Raw genomic sequence first — 20539 nt, 5'->3', positions numbered from 1 at the left:
AGTGTAACATATGGCCTGAGGATACAGTGTAACATACGGCCTGAGGATACAGTGTAACATACGGCCTGAGGATACAGTGTAACATATGGCCTGAGGATACAGTGTAACATATGGCCTGAGGATACAGTGTAACATACGGCCTGAGGATACAGTGTAACATACGGCCTGAGGATACAGTGTAACATGCGGCCTGACACATTGTATCCATCTGCAGCTCTAGTGAGAGATTTAGTTTACAAAGTTTCTCTTCTGATTTACTGACCAATAAACAGACAAATAACCAGGAGAGCATCAATATCCCGGCCGCCGCTGTCTGCAGAGAATGGAAGCAATTACAGCCGTCACGAAAGATTCACTGCTAGAAACTGAGAATACACCAGACACAACTGCAGCCAACATCCCCCCCCCACCGGGCTCTGTGCCTTACCCCCCCCCGGATTTCGTGCCTCCCCCCCCCTTTCTTCGACACCCCGGAACCCCCGGACTCCGTGTTTCACCCACCCCCCAGACTCCATGCCTCGCCCCCCCCAGACTCCGTGCCTCGCCCCCCCCCCCGACTTCATGCCTTGCCCCCCCCGGACTCCGTGCCTCGCCTCCTCCCCCCACACTCCATGCCTCGCCCCCCCCCCCCGACTCCATGCCTCGCCCCCCCCTGGATTCAAAGTGTTGCGAGAGGCAGTGTGTGTGTGGGTGGGATATTATACAGAGGGGTAGTGTGTGTATGGTGATATACAGTGAGCAGTGTGTAGGGGGATATATACCGAAGGCAGTATGTAGGGGGATATTATACACAGGGACAGTGTGTGTGAGAAGATATTATAAAGAGGGGAAGATTGTGTGGGGGATAGTATACAGAGGGCCAGTGTATGTGAGGGAATATTATGCAGATGGACAGTGTGTGGGGGGATATTATACAGAGAGGCACTGTGTGTGGGGATATTAAATAGAGGAGCAGCGTGTGTGGGGAATAATATACAGAGGGCAGAGTGTGTGGGGATATTATACATAGAGGTAGTGTGTGTCAGAGGATATTATATAGAGGGCAGTGTGTGTGGTGATATTATACAGAGGAGCAGTGTGTGGGGGGGATATTATACACAGGGGCATGTTGTGTGGGTGATATTAAACACAGGGGCAGTGTGGGAGAGATAGTATGGAGAGGGGTGGTGTAGGGGGTGTATCATGGAAAGGGGGGTGTAGGAAATGTATTATTCATTTTCTGAGGGAAATATTTCAATTTCTGGAACAACTTCAAGGGTGCTACCAATTTTGGCTATGACTGTGTGTATAATATATATATTTTTTATTTTGTTTTTCCAAGAGTGGTGGTGAGAGTGTGGAAGGTTTGAGGGGTGGGGGAGGAGCTGGGGTGGAGCTGGGAGGAGCCTGAATATGTTGCCAGTCTGCGGCCCTGCGGCTGTGGTTGTATATATATTGTATATATGTGGTATTGTAGGTCTCACCTTGCGGTTTCGGCTTCAGGTGTTGTTCGCACTTTCCCTTTGCTAAGAAGAGCAGGTAAATCTGTTCCTCTTTGGTGATGACATCGTCCGTATCCACCTGAAGGAAGAGAAGACGCAGAGGTCAGGATCCTCCAGCACTTTACACATACACCATACAGCTCCTGAAATCCTCTGTGCTGCTGGACGGTGCAGCTCTCCGCCTTTTATTTTCCCGTCTGTGATCAGTGATGGGATCAGGTGTTACTGTCGTGTGGCTGCCTCCTCCATAGAGGGGTATATACAGCAATCACCGGCAGCAGCGAGATACAAGGAGGAATGAGCGGAACTTTCCGGCAGATTCTCTGATACATGATTTTTCTGCTCGATGAAGAGGAAAATGCTGAAATGTAACGTCCCCGAGTGATCTGCAGAGCGAAACCCTGCAAAACGCTGCGAAACCCTGCGTCCTCATAACTGAAGAGCACGGCGCAACATGGGGCAAATACAGAGGGGCCGAAAAACAACACGGAGACCTCCACAACTGCAGCTGTATACAATGCTATATACTCATCTATACCATGAACACATCTATATGCTGGACACATCTATATACTGTGTCCTTCCTGCAGCTCTGCATATACTGAGACAAGAGGCCGCAACAACAGTGCAGAGGAGCACAGCTCACTGATACCAGTGCATCCTGTAATAGGATCACCAGTGTATAACCTCCGGCCCCTTACCCTCCCTGTATATAACCTTCGCCCCTCACCATGCTGTCTGCCTGTACTGCCATGTGATAGAGCGGCCGGTGGAGCAGAGCTCACTGATACAGTGCGTCCTGTAATAGGATCACCAGTGTATAACCTCCGGCCCCTTACCCTCCCTGTATATAACCAGCGCCCCTCACCATGCTGTCTGCCTGTACTGCCATGTGACAGAGCGGCCGGTGGAGCAGAGCTCGCTGATACCAGTGCATCCTGTAATAGGATCACCAGTGTATAACCTCCGGCCCCTTACCCTCCCTGTATATAACCAGCGCCCCTCACCATGCTGTCTGCCTGTACTGCCATGTGACAGAGCGGCCGGTGGAGCAGAGCTCACTGATACCAGTGCATCCTGTAATAGGATCACCAGTGTATAACCTCCGGCCCCTTACCCTCCCTGTATATAACCTTCGCCCCTCACCATGCTGTCTGCCTGTACTGCCATGTGACAGAGCGGCCGGTGGAGCAGAGCTCACTGATACCAGTGCATCCTGTAATAGGATCACCAGTGTATAACCTCCGGCCCCTTACCCTCCCTGTGTATAACCTTCGCCCCTCACCATGCTGTCTGCCTGTACTGCCATGTGATAGAGCGGCCGGTGGAGCAGAGCTCACTGATACCAGTGCATCCTGTAATAGGATCACCAGTGTATAACCTCCGGCCCCTTACCCTCCCTGTATATAACCTTCGCCCCTCACCATGCTGTCTGCCTGTACTGCCATGTGATAGAGCGGCCGGTGGAGCAGAGCTCACTGATACAGTGCGTCCTGTAATAGGATCACCAGTGTATAACCTCCGGCCCCTTACCCTCCCTGTATATAACCAGCGCCCCTCACCATGCTGTCTGCCTGTACTGCCATGTGACAGAGCGGCCGGTGGAGCAGAGCTCACTGATACCAGTGCATCCTGTAATAGGATCACCAGTGTATAACCTCCGGCCCCTTACCCTCCCTGTATATAACCTTCGCCCCTCACCATGCTGTCTGCCTGTACTGCCATGTGACAGAGCGGCCGGTGGAGCAGAGCTCACTGATACAGTGCGTCCTGTAATAGGATCACCAGTGTATAACCTCCGGCCCCTTACCCTCCCTGTATATAACCAGCGCCCCTCACCATGCTGTCTGCCTGTACTGCCATGTGACAGAGCGGCCGGTGGAGCAGAGCTCGCTGATACCAGTGCATCCTGTAATAGGATCACCAGTGTATAACCTCCGGCCCCTTACCCTCCCTGTATATAACCAGCGCCCCTCACCATGCTGTCTGCCTGTACTGCCATGTGACAGAGCGGCCGGTGGAGCAGAGCTCACTGATACCAGTGCATCCTGTAATAGGATCACCAGTGTATAACCTCCGGCCCCTTACCCTCCCTGTATATAACCTTCGCCCCTCACCATGCTGTCTGCCTGTACTGCCATGTGACAGAGCGGCCGGTGGAGCAGAGCTCACTGATACAGTGCGTCCTGTAATAGGATCACCAGTGTATAACCTCCGGCCCCTTACCCTCCCTGTATATAACCAGCGCCCCTCACCATGCTGTCTGCCTGTACTGCCATGTGACAGAGCGGCCGGTGGAGCAGAGCTCGCTGATACCAGTGCATCCTGTAATAGGATCACCAGTGTATAACCTCCGGCCCCTTACCCTCCCTGTATATAACCAGCGCCCCTCACCATGCTGTCTGCCTGTACTGCCATGTGACAGAGCGGCCGGTGGAGCAGAGCTCACTGATACCAGTGCATCCTGTAATAGGATCACCAGTGTATAACCTCCGGCCCCTTACCCTCCCTGTATATAATCAGCGCCCCTCACCATGCTGTCTGCCTGTACTGCCATGTGACAGAGCGGCCGGTGGAGCAGAGCTCGCTGATACCAGTGCATCCTGTAATAGGATCACCAGTGTATAACCTCCGGCCCCTTACCCTCCCTGTATATAACCAGCGCCCCTCACCATGCTGTCTGCCTGTACTGCCATCTGACAGAGCGGCCGGTGGAGCAGAGCTCACTGATAACAGTGCGTCCTGTAATAGGATCACCAGTGTATAACCTCCGGCCCCTTACCCTCCCTGTATATTACCTCCACCCCTCACCATGCTGTCTGCCTGTACTGCCATGTGACAGAGCGGCCAGTGGAGCAGAGCTCACTGATACCAGTGCATCCTGTAATAGGATCACCAGTGTATAACCTCCGGCCCCTTACCCTCCCTGTATATAACCTCCGCCCCTCACCATGCTGTCTGCCTGTACTGCCATGTGACAGAGTGGCCGGTGGAGCAGAGCTCACTGATACCAGTGCATCCTGTAATAGGATCACCAGTGTATAACCTCCGGCCCCTTACCCTCCCTGTATATAACCAGCGCCCCTCACCATGCTGTCTGCCTGTACTGCCATGTGACAGAGCGGCCGGTGGAGCAGAGCTCACTGATACCAGTGCGTCCTGTAATAGGATCACCAGTGTATAACCTCCGGTCCCTTACCCTCCCTGTATATAACCGTCGCCCCTCACCATGCTGTCTGCCTGTACTGCCATGTGACAGAGCGGCCGGTGGAGCAGAGCTCACTGATACCAGTGCATCCTGTAATAGGATCACCATTGTATAACCTCCGGCCCCTTACCCTCCCTGTAAATAACCTCCGCCCCTCACCATGCTGTCTGCCTGTACTGCCATGTGACAGAGCGGCCGGTGGAGCAGAGCTCACTGATACCAGTGCCTCCTGTAATAGGATCACCAGTGTATAACCTCCGGCCCCTTACCCTCCCTGTCTATAACCTCCGCCCCTCACCATGCTGTCTGCCTGTACTGCCATGTGACAGAGCGGCCGGTGGAGCAGAGCTCACTGATACCAGTGCCTCCTGTAATAGGATCACCAGTGTATAACCTCCGGCCCCTTACCCTCCCTGTATATAACCTTCGCCCCTCACCATGCTGTCTGCCTGTATTGCCATGTGACAGAGCGGCCGGTGGAGCAGAGCTCACTGATACCAGTGCATCCTGTAATAGGATCACCATTGTATAACCTCCGGCCCCTTACCCTCCCTGTATATAACCAGCGCCCCTCACCATGCTGTCTGCCTGTATTGCCATGTGACAGAGCGGCCGGTGGAGCAGAGCTCACTGATACCAGTGCATCCTGTAATAGGATCACCAGTGTATAACCTCCGGCCCCTTACCCTCCCTGTACATAACCAGCGCCCCTCACCATGCTGTCTGCCATGTGACAGAGCGGCCGGTGGAGCAGAGCTCACTGATACCAGTGCATCCTGTAATAGGATCACCAGTGTATAACCTCCGGCCCTTCATAGCTGAGCAGCTGCAGCAGCCATACATCACCAAGCACAATGCCGAGCCATACATCACCAAGAACAATGCTGAGCCATACATCACCAAGCACAATGCCGAGCCATACATCACCAAGCACAATGCTGAGCCATACATCACCAAGCACAATGCCGAGCCGTACATCAGCAAGCACAATGCTGAGCTGTACATCACCCAGCACAATGCTGAGCCGTACATCACCAAGCACAATGCTGAGCCGTACATCACCAAGCACAATGCTGAGCCATACATCACCAAGCACAATGCTGAGCCGTACATCACCAAGCACAATGCTGAGCCGTACATCACCAACCACAATGCAGAGCCGTACATCACCAAGCACAATGCCGAGCCGTACATCACCAAGCACAATGCCGAGCCGTACATCACCAAGCACAATGCCGAGCCGTACATCACCAAGCACAATGCCGAGCCGTACATCACCAAGCACAATGCCGAGCCGTACATCACCAAGCACAATGCCGAGCCGTACATCACCAAGCACAATGCTGAGCCGTACATCACCAAGCACAATGCCGAGCCATACATCACCAAGCATAATGCCGAGCCATACATCACCAAGCACAATGCCGAGCCGTACATCACCAAGCACAATGCTGAGCCGTACATCACCAAGCACAATGCCGAGCCGTACATCACCAAGCACAATGCCGAGCCGTACATCACCAAGCACAATGCTGAGCCGCACATCACCAAGCACAATGCCGAGCCGTACATCACCAAGCACAATGCCGAGCCGTACATCACCAAGCACAATGCTGAGCCGTACATCACCAAGCACAATGCCGAGCCATACATCACCAAGCACAATGCCGAGCCATTAGTGATGAGCGAGTACTAAAAAGCTCGGGTGCTCGAGGCTCGGGCCGAGCCTCCCAAGATACTCGTGTACTCGGCCCGAGCACCGAGCCCAATGTTATCCTATGGGAGACCCGAGTATTTTTGTGAAATGACCACCGGCAGCATGTATAAACCATAAAACTGTAAATTAAAAAAAAAAACGTGCGTGTGTGTGAAAGCGTGCATATATATATACACGCGGAGTGGAGTGCGGGAGGGGCCGTAGCCGAGCGGGGAAGTGTCGGGCTAAAGGCACGGTCATTCTGTGAGGGCCGGCCAATCACTGCAATTCCACAAGTAACAGGGCTGTGGCATTGCGGTCTGCCAGCCAATCCCTGCATGAGGGCTGGCTCTCAAAAGAGCGCCAACATGAAGACCACGAGTACAGCACGAGTATCGCGAAATTACTCGGTCCCCGCCGAGTAGCCCGAGTACATTGATACTCGTGCGAGTACCGAGTAGTAACAAGCATACTCGCTCATCACTACGAGCCATACATCACCAAGCACAATGCCGAGCCGTACATCACCAAGCACAATGCCGAGCCGTACATCACCAAGCACAATGCCGAGCCGTACATCACCAAGCACAATGCTGAGCCGTACATCACCAAGCACAATGCCGAGCCGTACATCACCAAGCACAATGCCGAGCCGTACATCACCAAGCACAATGCCAAGTCATACATCACCAAGCACAATGCAGAGCCGTACATCACCAAGCACAACGCCGAGCCGTACATCACCAAGCACAACGCCGAGCCATACATCACCAAGCACAACGCCGAGCCATACATCACCAAGCACAATGCCGAGCTGTACATCACCAAGCACAATGCCGAGCCGTACATCACCAAGCACAATGCCGAGCCGTACATCACCAAGCACAACGCCGAGCTGTACATCACCAAGCACAATGCCGAGCCGTACATCACCAAGCACAATGCAGAGCTGTACATCACCAAGCACAATGCTGAGCCGTACATCACCAAGCACAATGCCGAGCCGTACATCACCAAGCACAATGCTGAGCCGTACATCACCAAGCACAACGCCAAGCCGTATATCACCAAACACAATGCCGAGCCGTACATCACCAAGCACAATGCTGAGCCATACATCACCAAGCACAATGCCGAGCCGTATATCACCAAGCACAATGCTGAGCCGTACATCACCAAGCACAATGCCGAGCCGTACATCACCAAGCACAATGCTGAGCCGTACATAACCAAGCACAATGCTGAGCCGTACATCACCAAGCACAATGCCGAGCCGTACATCACCAAGCACAATGCTGAGCCGTACATCACCAAGCACAATGCTGAGCCGTACATCACCGAGCACAATGCCGAGCCATACATCACCAAGCACAATGCCGAGCCGTACATCACCAAGCACAGGATAGTCACTGAGGATAGTCACTGAGGATAGAAACGGAGGATAGAAACGGAGGATAGAAACGGAGGATAGAAACGGAGGATAGAAACGGAGGATAGAAACAGAGGATAGAAACTGAGGATAGAAACTGAGGATAGTCACTGAGGATAGAAACTGAGGATAGAAACTGAGGATAGAAACTGAGGATAGAAACTGAGGATAGTCACTGAGGATAGTCACTGAAGATAGAAACTGAGGATAGAAACGGAGGATAGAAACGGAGGATAGAAACTGAGGATAGTCACTGAGGATAGAAACTGAGGATAGAAACTGAGGATAGAAACTGAGGATAGAAACTGAGGATAGTCACTGAGGATAGAAACTGAGGATAGTCACTGAGGATAGAAACTGAGGATAGAAACTGAGGATAGAAACTATGGGTAGCAACACAGGATAGAAATGGAGGATAGCCACTGAGGATAGCCACTAATGATAGTCACTAAGGATAGCCAAGGAGAATAGTCACTGAGCATAGCCAAAGAGGATAGTCGCTGATAATAGGCGCTAAGGATAGTCACTAAAGATAACCACAATGTCCTCCGGTCCGCCCTCTACAATTATTTTATGTGTCAGTTATCAATGTCCTCCGGTCCGCTCTCCACAGAGTCATTGTATGTATCAGTTATCAATGTCTTATGTATCAGATATCAATCATGCACATCACTGTCGTCCCTTCCAGAGCTGCATTCACAATTCTGTCCTGCGTCTGCAGCGCCTGCCCTGCTGCAATGCATTGTGGATGATGTAGGATCCATCAGGACGCTCCTCTATAGACATTGCGCTGTGGAGCTCAGGAATTGTGCTGATAATGGCAGACCTGTGATTGCAGCTCTGGAGAGTGAGCTGTGTAATCAAAGGCATAACTCTAATAGGTGTAGAGGTTGCAATCGCACCTGGGCCCTGGAGACTAGAGGGGCCCAACAGGTCCCTTTATCCAATATGGAGGCTATTGTTATAAATGACTTGTGATATTTGGGGTCCCTGCTTCAGATTTGACATTGTGGCCCAAAGGTTTCATGTTACGCTCCTGCGTGTAATGTAATGATGGGACCCCTCTTCCATTTCTGGGGGCAGCCGGTGATGACCCCTCAGTGAGGTCTCGTTACAATGTAGCTGAGAAGTAATAGATGTAAGGAGCCGGTAGGTGCAGATCCGCCACCCCCCCAAACCCTCCCCCCAAACCCCTGGCCGTCCCCGGCAGCGCTGCAGCTCCAGGTAGAACCTGTTTACTCGCAGACTCTGAATGTTTTGATCCCGTCCAGCGGGTTCTGTGGAACATCAATCCGATATAACCAAAATTGCAGCAATTACCCGGGCGGCTGGAGCAGAGCTCAATGGGCGTCTTAGAATTCGTGTTTCAAAGCAGCTTTTAACACGTCGTCTCCGGAGCGAAACTCAGATCAGAAAATAAGGAGGATCTGAGAAGCTGCATTGTGCCGAGTGTGTGCAACCCCACGTATGTGCGCCGGGTACAGGCGCTTCTACACATCGGCGCCGCCGCCAATCCAACTCCTGCCAGAAGGCGCTCGCACCACTCCCCTGATCAGTGCACCGCACTTTATTACATTACACAACTATTCAGCTTTCTATAATCCTTCACTTGTTTTACTCCAATTACCACCAGAGCTGCAGAGACAACGACTGCTGTCCCATCCGCTCTCAGGTGGCAGACCTCTCCTTTTTATATTATCCTGTGCAGCGGCGGAATCGAGCAGAAAGGATCCCGGTGCAAAAACAGTATATGGCCACTGGTGCAAGACCAGTATATGGCCCCTGTGCGAGAACAATGTATGGGCCCCTGTGCAAGACTAGTGTGGGTTCCCCCAATTTTGATACACAGCCAAGATAAAGCAGACAGCTGGGGCTTGTATTCTCAGACTGGGGAGGCCCATGGTTGTTATTGGGCCCTCCCCAGCCTAAAAATAACAGCCCGCAGCTGCCCCAGAATTGGCACATCCATAAGATGTGCCAATACTGGGGCTTACTCGGCTCATCCCAATTGAAGCAGTGGCAATCGGGGTAATATAAGGGGTTAATGACTGCTGTGATTTATCAAAAAATCACAGCTTTCATCAAGTCCAAGGTTAGTAATTGGGAGGGGTCTATGGGTCCCCCATTACTAATCGTGTACCTAAAAATAAATACACAAAACACAGAGAAAAAATCCTTTATTTAAAAAAGAAGACTAAAACACCCTCTTTCTCCAATTTATTTACCCCCAAAACACCTCTGCTGGTCCGATGTAATCCACACTACGACGTGTCACAGCGATCCCGGGTCTGCTACATCCTTAGGTCGCAGTGCGCGGTCACATTAGAAAACGTGACCGATCACAGCAGCCCGCGGGACACACTGATAGAGCTGCAGCTGTGAGGGGTGGCATCAGTGAGTTCACCTGAGGTCACAGCTAGTGGTTCCCATGGTAACACAGCTGTGACCTCAGGTGAACTGACCTGAGGTGAACTCAGTGACCTCACCTCAGGTGAAGTCATTGAACTCAATGCTGGATTACCGGATTAGGTGATATGCACACATTATTTGGGGCAGACATTTCTGCACTAAATTTGTATCTCCAGGCAAAAATAAAATCACACCGAATCATCATAAAAAATGTATGCACTGCGACCTCCGGATGTAGCAGACCAAGGACCGTCGCGGCATGTTGTGGTGTGGATTACGTTGGGCCTGCAGGGGTGTTTTGGGGACTAATAAATTGAAGAAAGAGGTTTTGTTTTTTTTTTTTTAAATATAGGATTTTTCTTTATATTTCGTGCTTATTTCTCTTTACTTACACGATTAGTACTGGAGGGTCTCATACACCCCCTCCCCATTACTTGACTTGGGCTTGATGACAGCTATGATTTTTTGACAAATCTCAGCTGTCATTAATCCCTTATATTACCCTGATGACACTGCACCAGGGCAATTAGGATGAGCTAGGTAAAGCGTCAGGATTGTCACATCTAATGGATGCACCAATACTGGGCGGCTGTGGGCTTCTATGTTTAGGCTGGGGAAGGGCCAATAACTATGGGCTTCCCCAGCCTGAGAATATCAGCCCCCAGCTGTCTGCTTTATTTTGGCTGGGTATCAAAATGGAGGGGGGACCCCATGCCTTTTTTTTTTAATTATTTATTTATTGTTACACTCTACTTCTGGGACCCAGACATAGTGTGAGGGCAACCAATCACAGACGCTGTCACATAGGGTAGGTGGGGGAAGCAGTGAATATTCATGAGAGCTAATCAGTGTGACAGCCGTGCGGGAGACTAGGTAAGTATAATATTCCTGCTTTAACCCCCCTTTGCTTCCTTTTGCAGCCCCCCCAGCCCTTACTAACACCATTGTCTAACATTTAAGTTTGGATCCCCATAGACTTATATGGGGTTCGGGGTCCAGGCTCACGTTTTTTATTTGGGACAGGTTTTGGAGTGTTTCCATCTGTGGAGCGATGGACACATTGTATCTATTTATGGGTTGTGACTGATACAAGTGTAAATCCTGCAACCAAGGAACGCCAGGGAAGCAATGCCAGTGGAGAACTACAACTCTCAGCTGGAGAGGAGCAGGTGCAGAGTTCTGAGCAGCGTCTTATTTATAGGGATGAGTGTGAGAGCTGAGAAAGTGACTCAGATCGATATTATCACCCGCTGCACTGAGGACCACCTCCTGCCCTTCAGATGCCCCATAAATGGGGGCGTCCACATAAACCCAGGGGGCTCCGCAGCCATGACCCCAGGGGGCTCCGCAGCCGTGACCCCAGGGGGCTCCGCAGCCGTGACCCCAGGGGGCTCCACAGCCGTGACCCCAGGGGGCTCCACAGCCATGACCCCGGGGGCTCCACAGCCATGACCCCGGGGGCTCCACAGCCATGACCCCAGGAGATCTCTGCAGCTTATAAATCTGTCCGCAATGGAGGGCTCTAAAAGGACCAAAAAAAGGAAAAATATAAAGATGGACAGATGGTGAATGCTCCGTATTCTTGGATTCAGGCGGGATTTCTCAGCGATCTTGCGCTCTGTAAACTCTGCTGCCTTTTATGATGTCTCTGAATTTTGTTGGTTAATCGACACAGGACAAATGTACAAGTCCCCGCGTCGGCGTCCCCCAGGAGGCGGCTCTATATGTATAGTCCCTGTGTCGACGTCCCCTGGGAGGTGGCTCTATATGTATAGTCCCTGCTCCGATGTCCAGGTGGCTCTATATGTATAGTCCCTGTGGCGGCATCCCGAGAGGCGTCTCTATATGTATAGTCCCTGCTCCGGCGTCCCCTGGGAGGTGTCTCTATGTGTATAATCCCTGTGGCGGCGTCCCCCCGGGAGGCGGCTCTATATGTACAGTCCCTGTGGCAGCGTCCCCCAGGAGGCGGCTCTATATGTATAATCCCTGTGGCGGCGTCCCCCAGGAGGCGGCTCTATATGTACAGTCCCTGTTATGGCGTCCCCCGGGAGGCGGCTCTATGCATATAGTCCCTGTGGCGGCGTCCTCCGGGAGGCGGCTCTATGCATATAGTCCCTGTGGCGGCGTCCTCCGGGAGGCGGCTCTATGCATATAGTCCCTGTGGCGGCGTTCCCCGGGAGGCGGCTATATATGTATAATCCCTGTGGCAGCGTCCCCAGGAGGCGGCTCTATATGTACAGTCCCTGTGGCGGCGTCCCCCGGGAGGCGGCTCTATACGTATAGTCCCTGCTCCGGCATCGAGGCGGCTCTATACGTCAGCCATTATTCTCCGGCTCCCGCCGTTGTGCCGGCCTCTCCGCTCCGGTCGGCGGTTGCTTTTCGCCGTTGCTTGAGCCGTTGCCAGTGAAGTTTCACAAAACGCGCAGTGTTATTCTTACAAATGAGGCCATAAACAAGGATGAAGATGGCGACTCCGTGGAGAGTTGGACTTTACCGGGAGATCGGCCAATGGCGTGAACACAACACGAGGCATTGATGTAATTACGGAGCGCTCTTCCCCGCCGCACCGGCCAGCGCTGCATCCAATCACAAGCTGCGGCCGCTCCTCACCACCTGGCCCAGATCCGAACATTCTGTAGAAGAAATTCCGGAATTCCTCCTTCTCCTCCGCCCTTGGCACAGAGAACACACCAGGCTTTACCTTCAGGACGTGCGCAGGGAGCAGGGGGTCACCTCCCCCCATCTATGGCGTCACCCCAACCTCACACAGCCCGGGATTCCCGGCCATGTCCTCACTGAAACGTGACAGAGCAGATGATTCCAGTAATGAGCGCCTCATTTCCCGGCTCCACTGGAGACAGTCAGCAATAAACCGCGGCGATCCCCGGGGAAGAGTGCGCTAATGCAAAACAGAAACAAGGGAGAAGAAATAGAAAGAAACAAGGGCGAGAAAAAATAGAAAGAAACAAGGGAGAAGAAATAGCAAGCAACAAGGGAGAGAAGAAATAGCAAGCAACAAGGGAGAAGAAATAGAAAGAAACAAGGGAGAAGAAATACAGTTAGGTCCAGAAATCTTTGGCCAGTGACACAATTTTGGCGAGTTGGGCTCTGCATGCCACCACATTGGATTTGAAATGAAACCTCTACAACAGAATTCAAGTGCAGATTGTAACGTTTAATTTGAAGGTTTGAACAGAAATATCTGATAGAAATTGTAGGAATTGTCACATTTCTTTACAAACACTCCACATTTTAGGAGGTCAAAAGTAATTGGACAAATAAACCAAACCCAAACAAAATATTTTTATTTTCAATATTTTGTTGCGAATCCTTTGGAGGCAATCACTGCCTTAAGTCTGGAACCCATGGACATCACCAAACGCTGGGTTTCCTCCTTCTTAATGCTTTGCCAGGCCTTTACAGCCGCAGCCTTCAGGTCTTGCTTGTTTGTGGGTCTTTCCGTCTTAAGTCTGGATTTGAGCAAGTGAAATGCATGCTCAATTGGGTTAAGATCTGGTGATTGACTTGGCCATTACAGAATGCTCCACTTTTTTGCACTCATGAACTCCTGGGTAGCTTTGGCTGTATGCTTGGGGTCATTGTCCATCTGTACTATGAAGCGCCGTCCGATCAACTTTGCGGCATTTGGCTGAATCTGGGCTGAAAGTATATCCCGGTACACTTCAGAATTCATCCGGCTACTCTTGTCTGCTGTTATGTCATCAATAAACACAAGTGACCCAGTGCCATTGAAAGCCATGCATGCTCATGCCATCACGTTGCCTCCACCATGTTTTACAGAGGGTGTGGTGTGCCTTGGATCATGTGCCGTTCCCTTTCTTCTCCACACTTTTTTCTTCCCATCATTCTGGTACAGGTTGATCTTGGTCTCATCTGTCCATAGAATACTTTTCCAGAACTGAGCTGGCTTCATGAGGTGTTTTTCAGCAAATGTAACTCTGGCCTGTCTATTTTTGGAATTGATGAATGGTTTGCATCTAGATGTGAACCCTTTGTATTTACTTTCATGGAGTCTTCTCTTTACTGTTGACTTAGAGACAGATACACCTACTTCACTGAGAGTGTTCTGGACTTCAGTTGATGTTGTGAACGGGTTCTTCTTCACCAAAGAAAGTATGCGGCGATCATCCACCACTGTTGTCATCCGTGGACGCCCAGGCCTTTTTGAGTTCCCAAGCTCACCAGTCAATTCCTTTTTTCTCAGAATATACCTGACTGTGGATTTTGCTACTCCAAGCATGTCTGCTATCTCTCTGATGGATTTTTTCTTTTTTTTCAGCCTCAGGATGTTCTGCTTCACCTCAATTGAGAGTTCCTTAGACCGCATGTTGTCTGGTCACAGCAACAGCTTCCAAATGCAAAACCACACACCTGTAATCAACCCCAGACCTTTTAACTTCTTCATTGATTACAGGTTAACGAGGGAGACGCCTTCAGAGTTAATTGCAGCCCTTAGAGTCCCTTGTCCAATTACTTTTGGTTCCTTGAAAAAGAGGAGGCTATGCATTACAGAGCTATGATTCCTAAACCCTTTCTCCGATTTGGATGTGAAAACTCTCATATTGCAGCTGGGAGTGTGCACTTTCAGCCCATATTATATATAGAATTGTATTTCTGAACATGTTTTTGTAAACAGCTAAAATAACAAAACTTGTGTCACTGTCCAAATATTTCTGGACCTAACTGTACAAAGAAACAAAGGAGAAGAAATAGAAAGAAACAAGGGAGAAGAAATAAAGAATATGGAAAAGAACCCCCCCCTCCTCCGCATCTGCAGATATCTGCCATAACTGCAGTCCCGCATAACTGCACAGCGGGAGCTCTCCAACATGTGCCCTCCCCCCTCACAGCACAGACAGAGAACCTGCTCCTCCATCTTCCTCTTCCCCCTCACAGTACAGACACAGAGAAGCTGCTGCTCCATCTCCCTCCTCCCCCCTCACAGCACAGACACAGAGAAGCTGCTGCTCCATCTCCCTCTTCCCCCTCACAGCACAGACACAGAGAAGCTGCTGCTCCATTTCCCTCCTCCCCCTCACAGTACAGACACAGAGAAGCTGCTGCTCCATCTCCCTCTTCCCCCTCACAGCACAGACACAGAGAAGCTGCTGCTCCATTTCCCTCCTCCCCCTCACAGTACAGACACAGAGAAGCTGCTGCTCCATCTCCCTCCCCCCCTCACAGCACATACACGGAGAAGCTGCTGCTCCATCTCCCTCCTCCCCCCTCACAGCACATACACGGAGAAGCTGCTGCTCCATCTCCCTCCTCCCCCCTCACAGCACAGATACAGAGAAGCTGCTGCATCTCCCTCCTCCTCCTCCCCTCACAGCACAGACACAGAGAAGCTGCTCCTCCATCTCCCTCCTCCCTCCTCCCCCTCACAGTACAGACACAAAGAAGCTGCTGCTCCATCTCCCTCTTCCCCTGGTATCCAGCTTTGTTGGCTGAGGCCCCCCCTTCTGGTCACATGGGTATGACATCACACAGGTCCTTCAAGACAAAGTGAGTCGTTTGTTTAATGCTTATGCTAATTCCAACAGGGGGAGGGGATAACTATGAATATATTATCTGCTCCAGTGCAGCTGTCACTCAAGAAGCTGATGCTTTTATAAACTTTACTTGCTTGTGTTTCAAAAACCTAAACATATAGGAAGATCCTGGTGATTGGGGCTTTACGTTGTTTTCAGTACAAATACTTCAGAGTTAGTAAAGTCTGAATAATTATCATTAGATTTGGGATGTATAAATAGAGGTGGTGTCTGATCTCTCTGTCCTGTGATGCAGGCAATGCGTAAAATTAGCCAAAAAGTCCAAGATGGTGGATCGGTGAATGATGAGTAACATTGCTCGGCGGGGTCCGCACAAGAAACAAAGTGCAATTGATTTGGTTTCAAACTTTTTGGCAGAATTGGACGAATTGAACCTAAAAGAAATGTCAGGAAATTAACCAATCCCTGAAGCAACCTCCCGCCTGATTTACCTCCTGACCTCCCTCCTGACCTCCCGCCCTGACCTCCCTCCTGACCTCCCGCCCTGACCTCCCTCCTGACCTCCCGCCCTGACCTCCCGCCCTGACCTCCCGCCCTGACCTCCAGCCTGATTTACCTCCTGACCTCCCTCCTGACCTCCCGCCCTGACCTCCCTCCTGACCTCCCTCCTGACCTCCCTCCCTGACCTCCCTCCTGACCTCCCTCCTGATTTACCTCCCTCCTGATTTACCTCCTGACCTCCCTCCTGACCTCCCGCCCTGACCTCCCGCCCTGACCTCCCGCCCTGACCTCCCGCCCTGACCTCCCTCCTGACCTCCCTCCTGACCTCCCTCCCTGACCTCCCGCCCTGACCTCCCGCCCTGACCTCCAGCCCTGACCTCCAGCCCTGACCTCCAGCCTGATTTACCTCCTGACCTCCCGCCCTGACCTCCCGCCCTGACCTCCCGCCCTGACCTCCAGCCTGATTTACCTCCTGACCTCCCTCCTGACCTCCCGCCCTGACCTCCCGCCCTGACCTCCCGCCCTGACCTCCCGCCCTGACCTCCAGCCTGATTTACCTCCTGACCTCCCTCCTGACCTCCCGCCCTGACCTCCCTCCTGATTCCCGCCCTGACCTCCCTCCTGACCTCCCTCCTGACCTCCCGCCCTGACCTCCCGCCCTGACCTCCCGCCCTGTCCTCCAGCCTGATTTACCTCCTGACCTCCCGCCCTGACCTCCCGCCCTGTCCTCCAGCCTGATTTACCTCCTGACCTCCCGCCTGACCTCCCACCTGACCTCCCGGCTGAGTGTGCGATGTATGACCCCACAGTCCGGGCTGAGTGTGCGATGTATGACCCCACAGTCCGGGCCGAGTGTGCGATGTATGACCCCACAGTCCGGGCTGAGTGTGCGATGTATGACCTCACAGTCCGGGCTGAGTGTGCGATGTATGACCTCACAGTCCGGGCCGAGTGTGCGATGTATGACCTCACAGTCCGGGCCGAGTGTGCGATGTATGACCTCACAGTCCGGGCCGAGCGTGCGATGTATGACCTCACAGTCCGGGCCGAGCGTGCGATGTATGACCTCACAGTCCGGGCCGAGTGTGCGATGTATGACCTCACAGTCCGGGCCGAGTGTGCGATGTATGACCTCACAGTCCGGGCCGAGTGTGCGATGTATGACCTCACAGTCCGGGCCGAGTGTGCGATGTATGACCTCACAGTCCGAGCCGAGTGTGCGATGTATGACCTCACAGTCCGGGCCGAGTGTGCGATGTATGACCTCACAGTCCGGGCCGAGTGTGCGATGTATGACCTCACAGTCCGGGCCGAGTGTGCGATGTATGACCCCACAGTCCGGGCTGAGCGTGCGATGTATGACCTCACAGTCCGGGCCGAGCGTGCGATGTATGACCTCACAGTCCGGGCCGAGCGTGCGATGTATGACCTCACAGTCCGGGCTGAGCGTGCGATGTATGACCTCACAGTCCGGGCCGAGTGTGCGATGTATGACCCCACAGTCCGGGCCGAGTGTGCGATGTATGACCTCACAGTCCGGGCTGAGCGTGCGATGTATGACCTCACAGTCCGGGCCGAGTGTGCGATGTATGACCCCACAGTCCGGGCCGAGTGTGCGATGTATGACCTCACAGTCCGGGCTGAGCGTGCGATGTATGACCTCACAGTCCGGGCCGAGTGTGCGATGTATGACCTCACAGTCCGGGCCGAGCGTGCGATGTATGACCTCACAGTCCGGGCCGAGTGTGCGATGTATGACCTCACAGTCCGGGCTGAGTGTGCGATGTATGACCCCACAGTCCGGGCCGAGCGTGCGATGTATGACCTCACAGTCCGGGCCGAGTGTGTGATGTATGACCTCACAGTCCGGGCTGAGCGTGCGATGTATGACCTCACAGTCCGGGCCGAGTGTGCGATGTATGACCTCACAGTCCGGGCCGAGTGTGCGATGTATGACCTCACAGTCCGGGCCGAGTGTGCGATGTATGACCTCACAGTCCGGGCCGAGCGTGCGATGTATGACCTCACAGTCCGGGCCGAGCGTGCGATGTATGACCTCACAGTCCGGGCCGAGTGTGCGATGTATGACCTCACAGTCCGGGCCGAGTGTGCGATGTATGACCTCACAGTCCGGGCCGAGTGTGCGATGTATGACCTCACAGTCCGGGCCGAGTGTGCGATGTATGACCTCACAGTCCGAGCCGAGTGTGCGATGTATGACCTCACAGTCCGGGCCGAGTGTGCGATGTATGACCTCACAGTCCGGGCCGAGTGTGCGATGTATGACCTCACAGTCCGGGCCGAGTGTGCGATGTATGACCCCACAGTCCGGGCTGAGCGTGCGATGTATGACCTCACAGTCCGGGCCGAGCGTGCGATGTATGACCTCACAGTCCGGGCCGAGCGTGCGATGTATGACCTCACAGTCCGGGCTGAGCGTGCGATGTATGACCTCACAGTCCGGGCCGAGTGTGCGATGTATGACCCCACAGTCCGGGCCGAGTGTGCGATGTATGACCTCACAGTCCGGGCTGAGCGTGCGATGTATGACCTCACAGTCCGGGCCGAGTGTGCGATGTATGACCCCACAGTCCGGGCCGAGTGTGCGATGTATGACCCCACAGTCCGGGCTGAGTGTGCGATGTATGACCTCACAGTCCGGGCTGAGCGTGCGATGTATGACCTCACAGTCCGGGCTGAGCGTGCGATGTATGACCTCATAGTCCGGGCTGAGTGTGCGATGTAAGACCCCACAGTCCGGGCTGAGTGTGCGATGTATGACCTCACAGTCCGGGCTGAGCGTGCGATGTATGACCTCACAGTCCGGGCTGAGCGTGCGATGTATGACCTCACAGTCCGGGCTGAGCGTGCGATGTATGACCTCACAGTCCGGGCTGAGCGTGCGATGTATGACCTCACAGTCCGGGCCGAGCGTGCGATGTATGACCTCACAGTCCGGGCCGAGTGTGCGATGTATGACCTCACAGTCCGGGCCGAGTGTGCGATGTATGACCTCACAGTCCGGGCTGCGCGGCTCGCAGAGGTAGGAGGACAGACACATTGTAACATTTGGAGCCGCGGACACTTTCATCTATGTTCTTATGCATTTACCTGTTTTTAATATATAAATAATACAAGTGTTTTTAGTTGTTTTTTGTGTATTTATACATAGAGCTCCGGCTCTATGCCGCTCCATGCTGCTGTGTGCAGTGGCGGCTCCAGGGCCGGGCAGGACATGTGATCCTCGGTGCTGCAATACCAGACATGGCCATACACCGGGGGGGCGCTGTTCCCACACTTCCTCTTAATCTCGTGCTTCCCCTTTAAGATGAATGAGATTGAATATTTCCTTGTGATTATTCCGGTGTGGCAGCGAGGTCAGTAATGGAGGCGCGGTGTGTAAATCCGGGCTCATGTGATGCACGGGATGATGGAGGGTGGAAATCTCCGCAGAGTCCACGCGTGGGATTCAGTCACAGCCCTGATGATGGACAAGGACTGAAATGTGTCCTGAGGCTGCCGGGCATCTGGGGCCACACAGGCAGGATAGCCGGGAAAGTCTGCAGAAGAACGCCGCGATCCATTCTCTTCACTCGCAGTTATCAGCCAATCCCAGGGACTGTTCTCTTCTCTCAGAGCTATCAGTCCATACTACAACCCTCAACATAACCCAACTGTGACCATAACACAGCTCTACTATACTCTATACATCGCCTTCACCCCCAGAGGTAACGTGGACACGACACACTCATGACAGCAGCACACTATCTGATAGACATCACAGCTCACCTCTCCCCTCCCTGCACAGGTCACAGAGCATGCTTACTACACTCTCCTCTCCCCTCCCTGCGTGTGACCCCTGCACAGGTTACAGAGCATGCTCACTACACTCTCTCCTCCCTGCGTGTGACTCCTGCACAGGTTACAGAGCATGCTCACTACACTCTCCTCTCCCCTCCCTGCGTGTGACTCCTGCACAAATCACAGAGCATGCTCACTACACTCTCCTCTCCCCTCCCTGCGTGTGACCCCTGCACAGGTTACAGAGCATGCTCACTACACTCTCTCCTCTCCCCTCCCTGCGTGTGACCCCTGCACAGGTCACAGAGCATGCTCACTACACACTCTCCTCCCTGCGTGTGACTCCTGCACAGGTTACAGAGCATGCTCACTACACTCTCCTCTCCCCTCCCTGCGTGTGACTCCTGCACAGGTTACAGAGCATGCTCACTACACTCTCCTCTCCCCTCCCTGCGTGTGACTCCTGCACAGGTTACAGAGCATGCTCACTACACTCTCTCC

The 20539-nt window shown here is 52.9% G+C and overlaps 1 protein-coding gene across 1 annotated transcript in view; it reads right to left on the bottom strand.

Annotated features, from left to right (window-relative positions):
- The window catches only part of PTH1R (parathyroid hormone 1 receptor), a 341607-nt gene that overhangs the window by 149818 nt on the left and 171250 nt on the right, over nucleotides 1–20539 (bottom strand). The window contains exon 2 of the mRNA XM_075315851.1: nucleotides 1464–1560. Coding sequence (XP_075171966.1) covers nucleotides 1464–1560 — 97 coding nt within the window. The remainder of the gene's footprint in view (nucleotides 1–1463; nucleotides 1561–20539) is intronic.

The sequence above is a fragment of the Anomaloglossus baeobatrachus genome, chromosome 6, assembly GCF_048569485.1.
Source record: "Anomaloglossus baeobatrachus isolate aAnoBae1 chromosome 6, aAnoBae1.hap1, whole genome shotgun sequence".
In the NCBI taxonomy this organism is placed as follows: domain Eukaryota; kingdom Metazoa; phylum Chordata; class Amphibia; order Anura; family Aromobatidae; genus Anomaloglossus; species Anomaloglossus baeobatrachus.
This window is presented reverse-complemented; position numbering and strand designations above follow the sequence as displayed.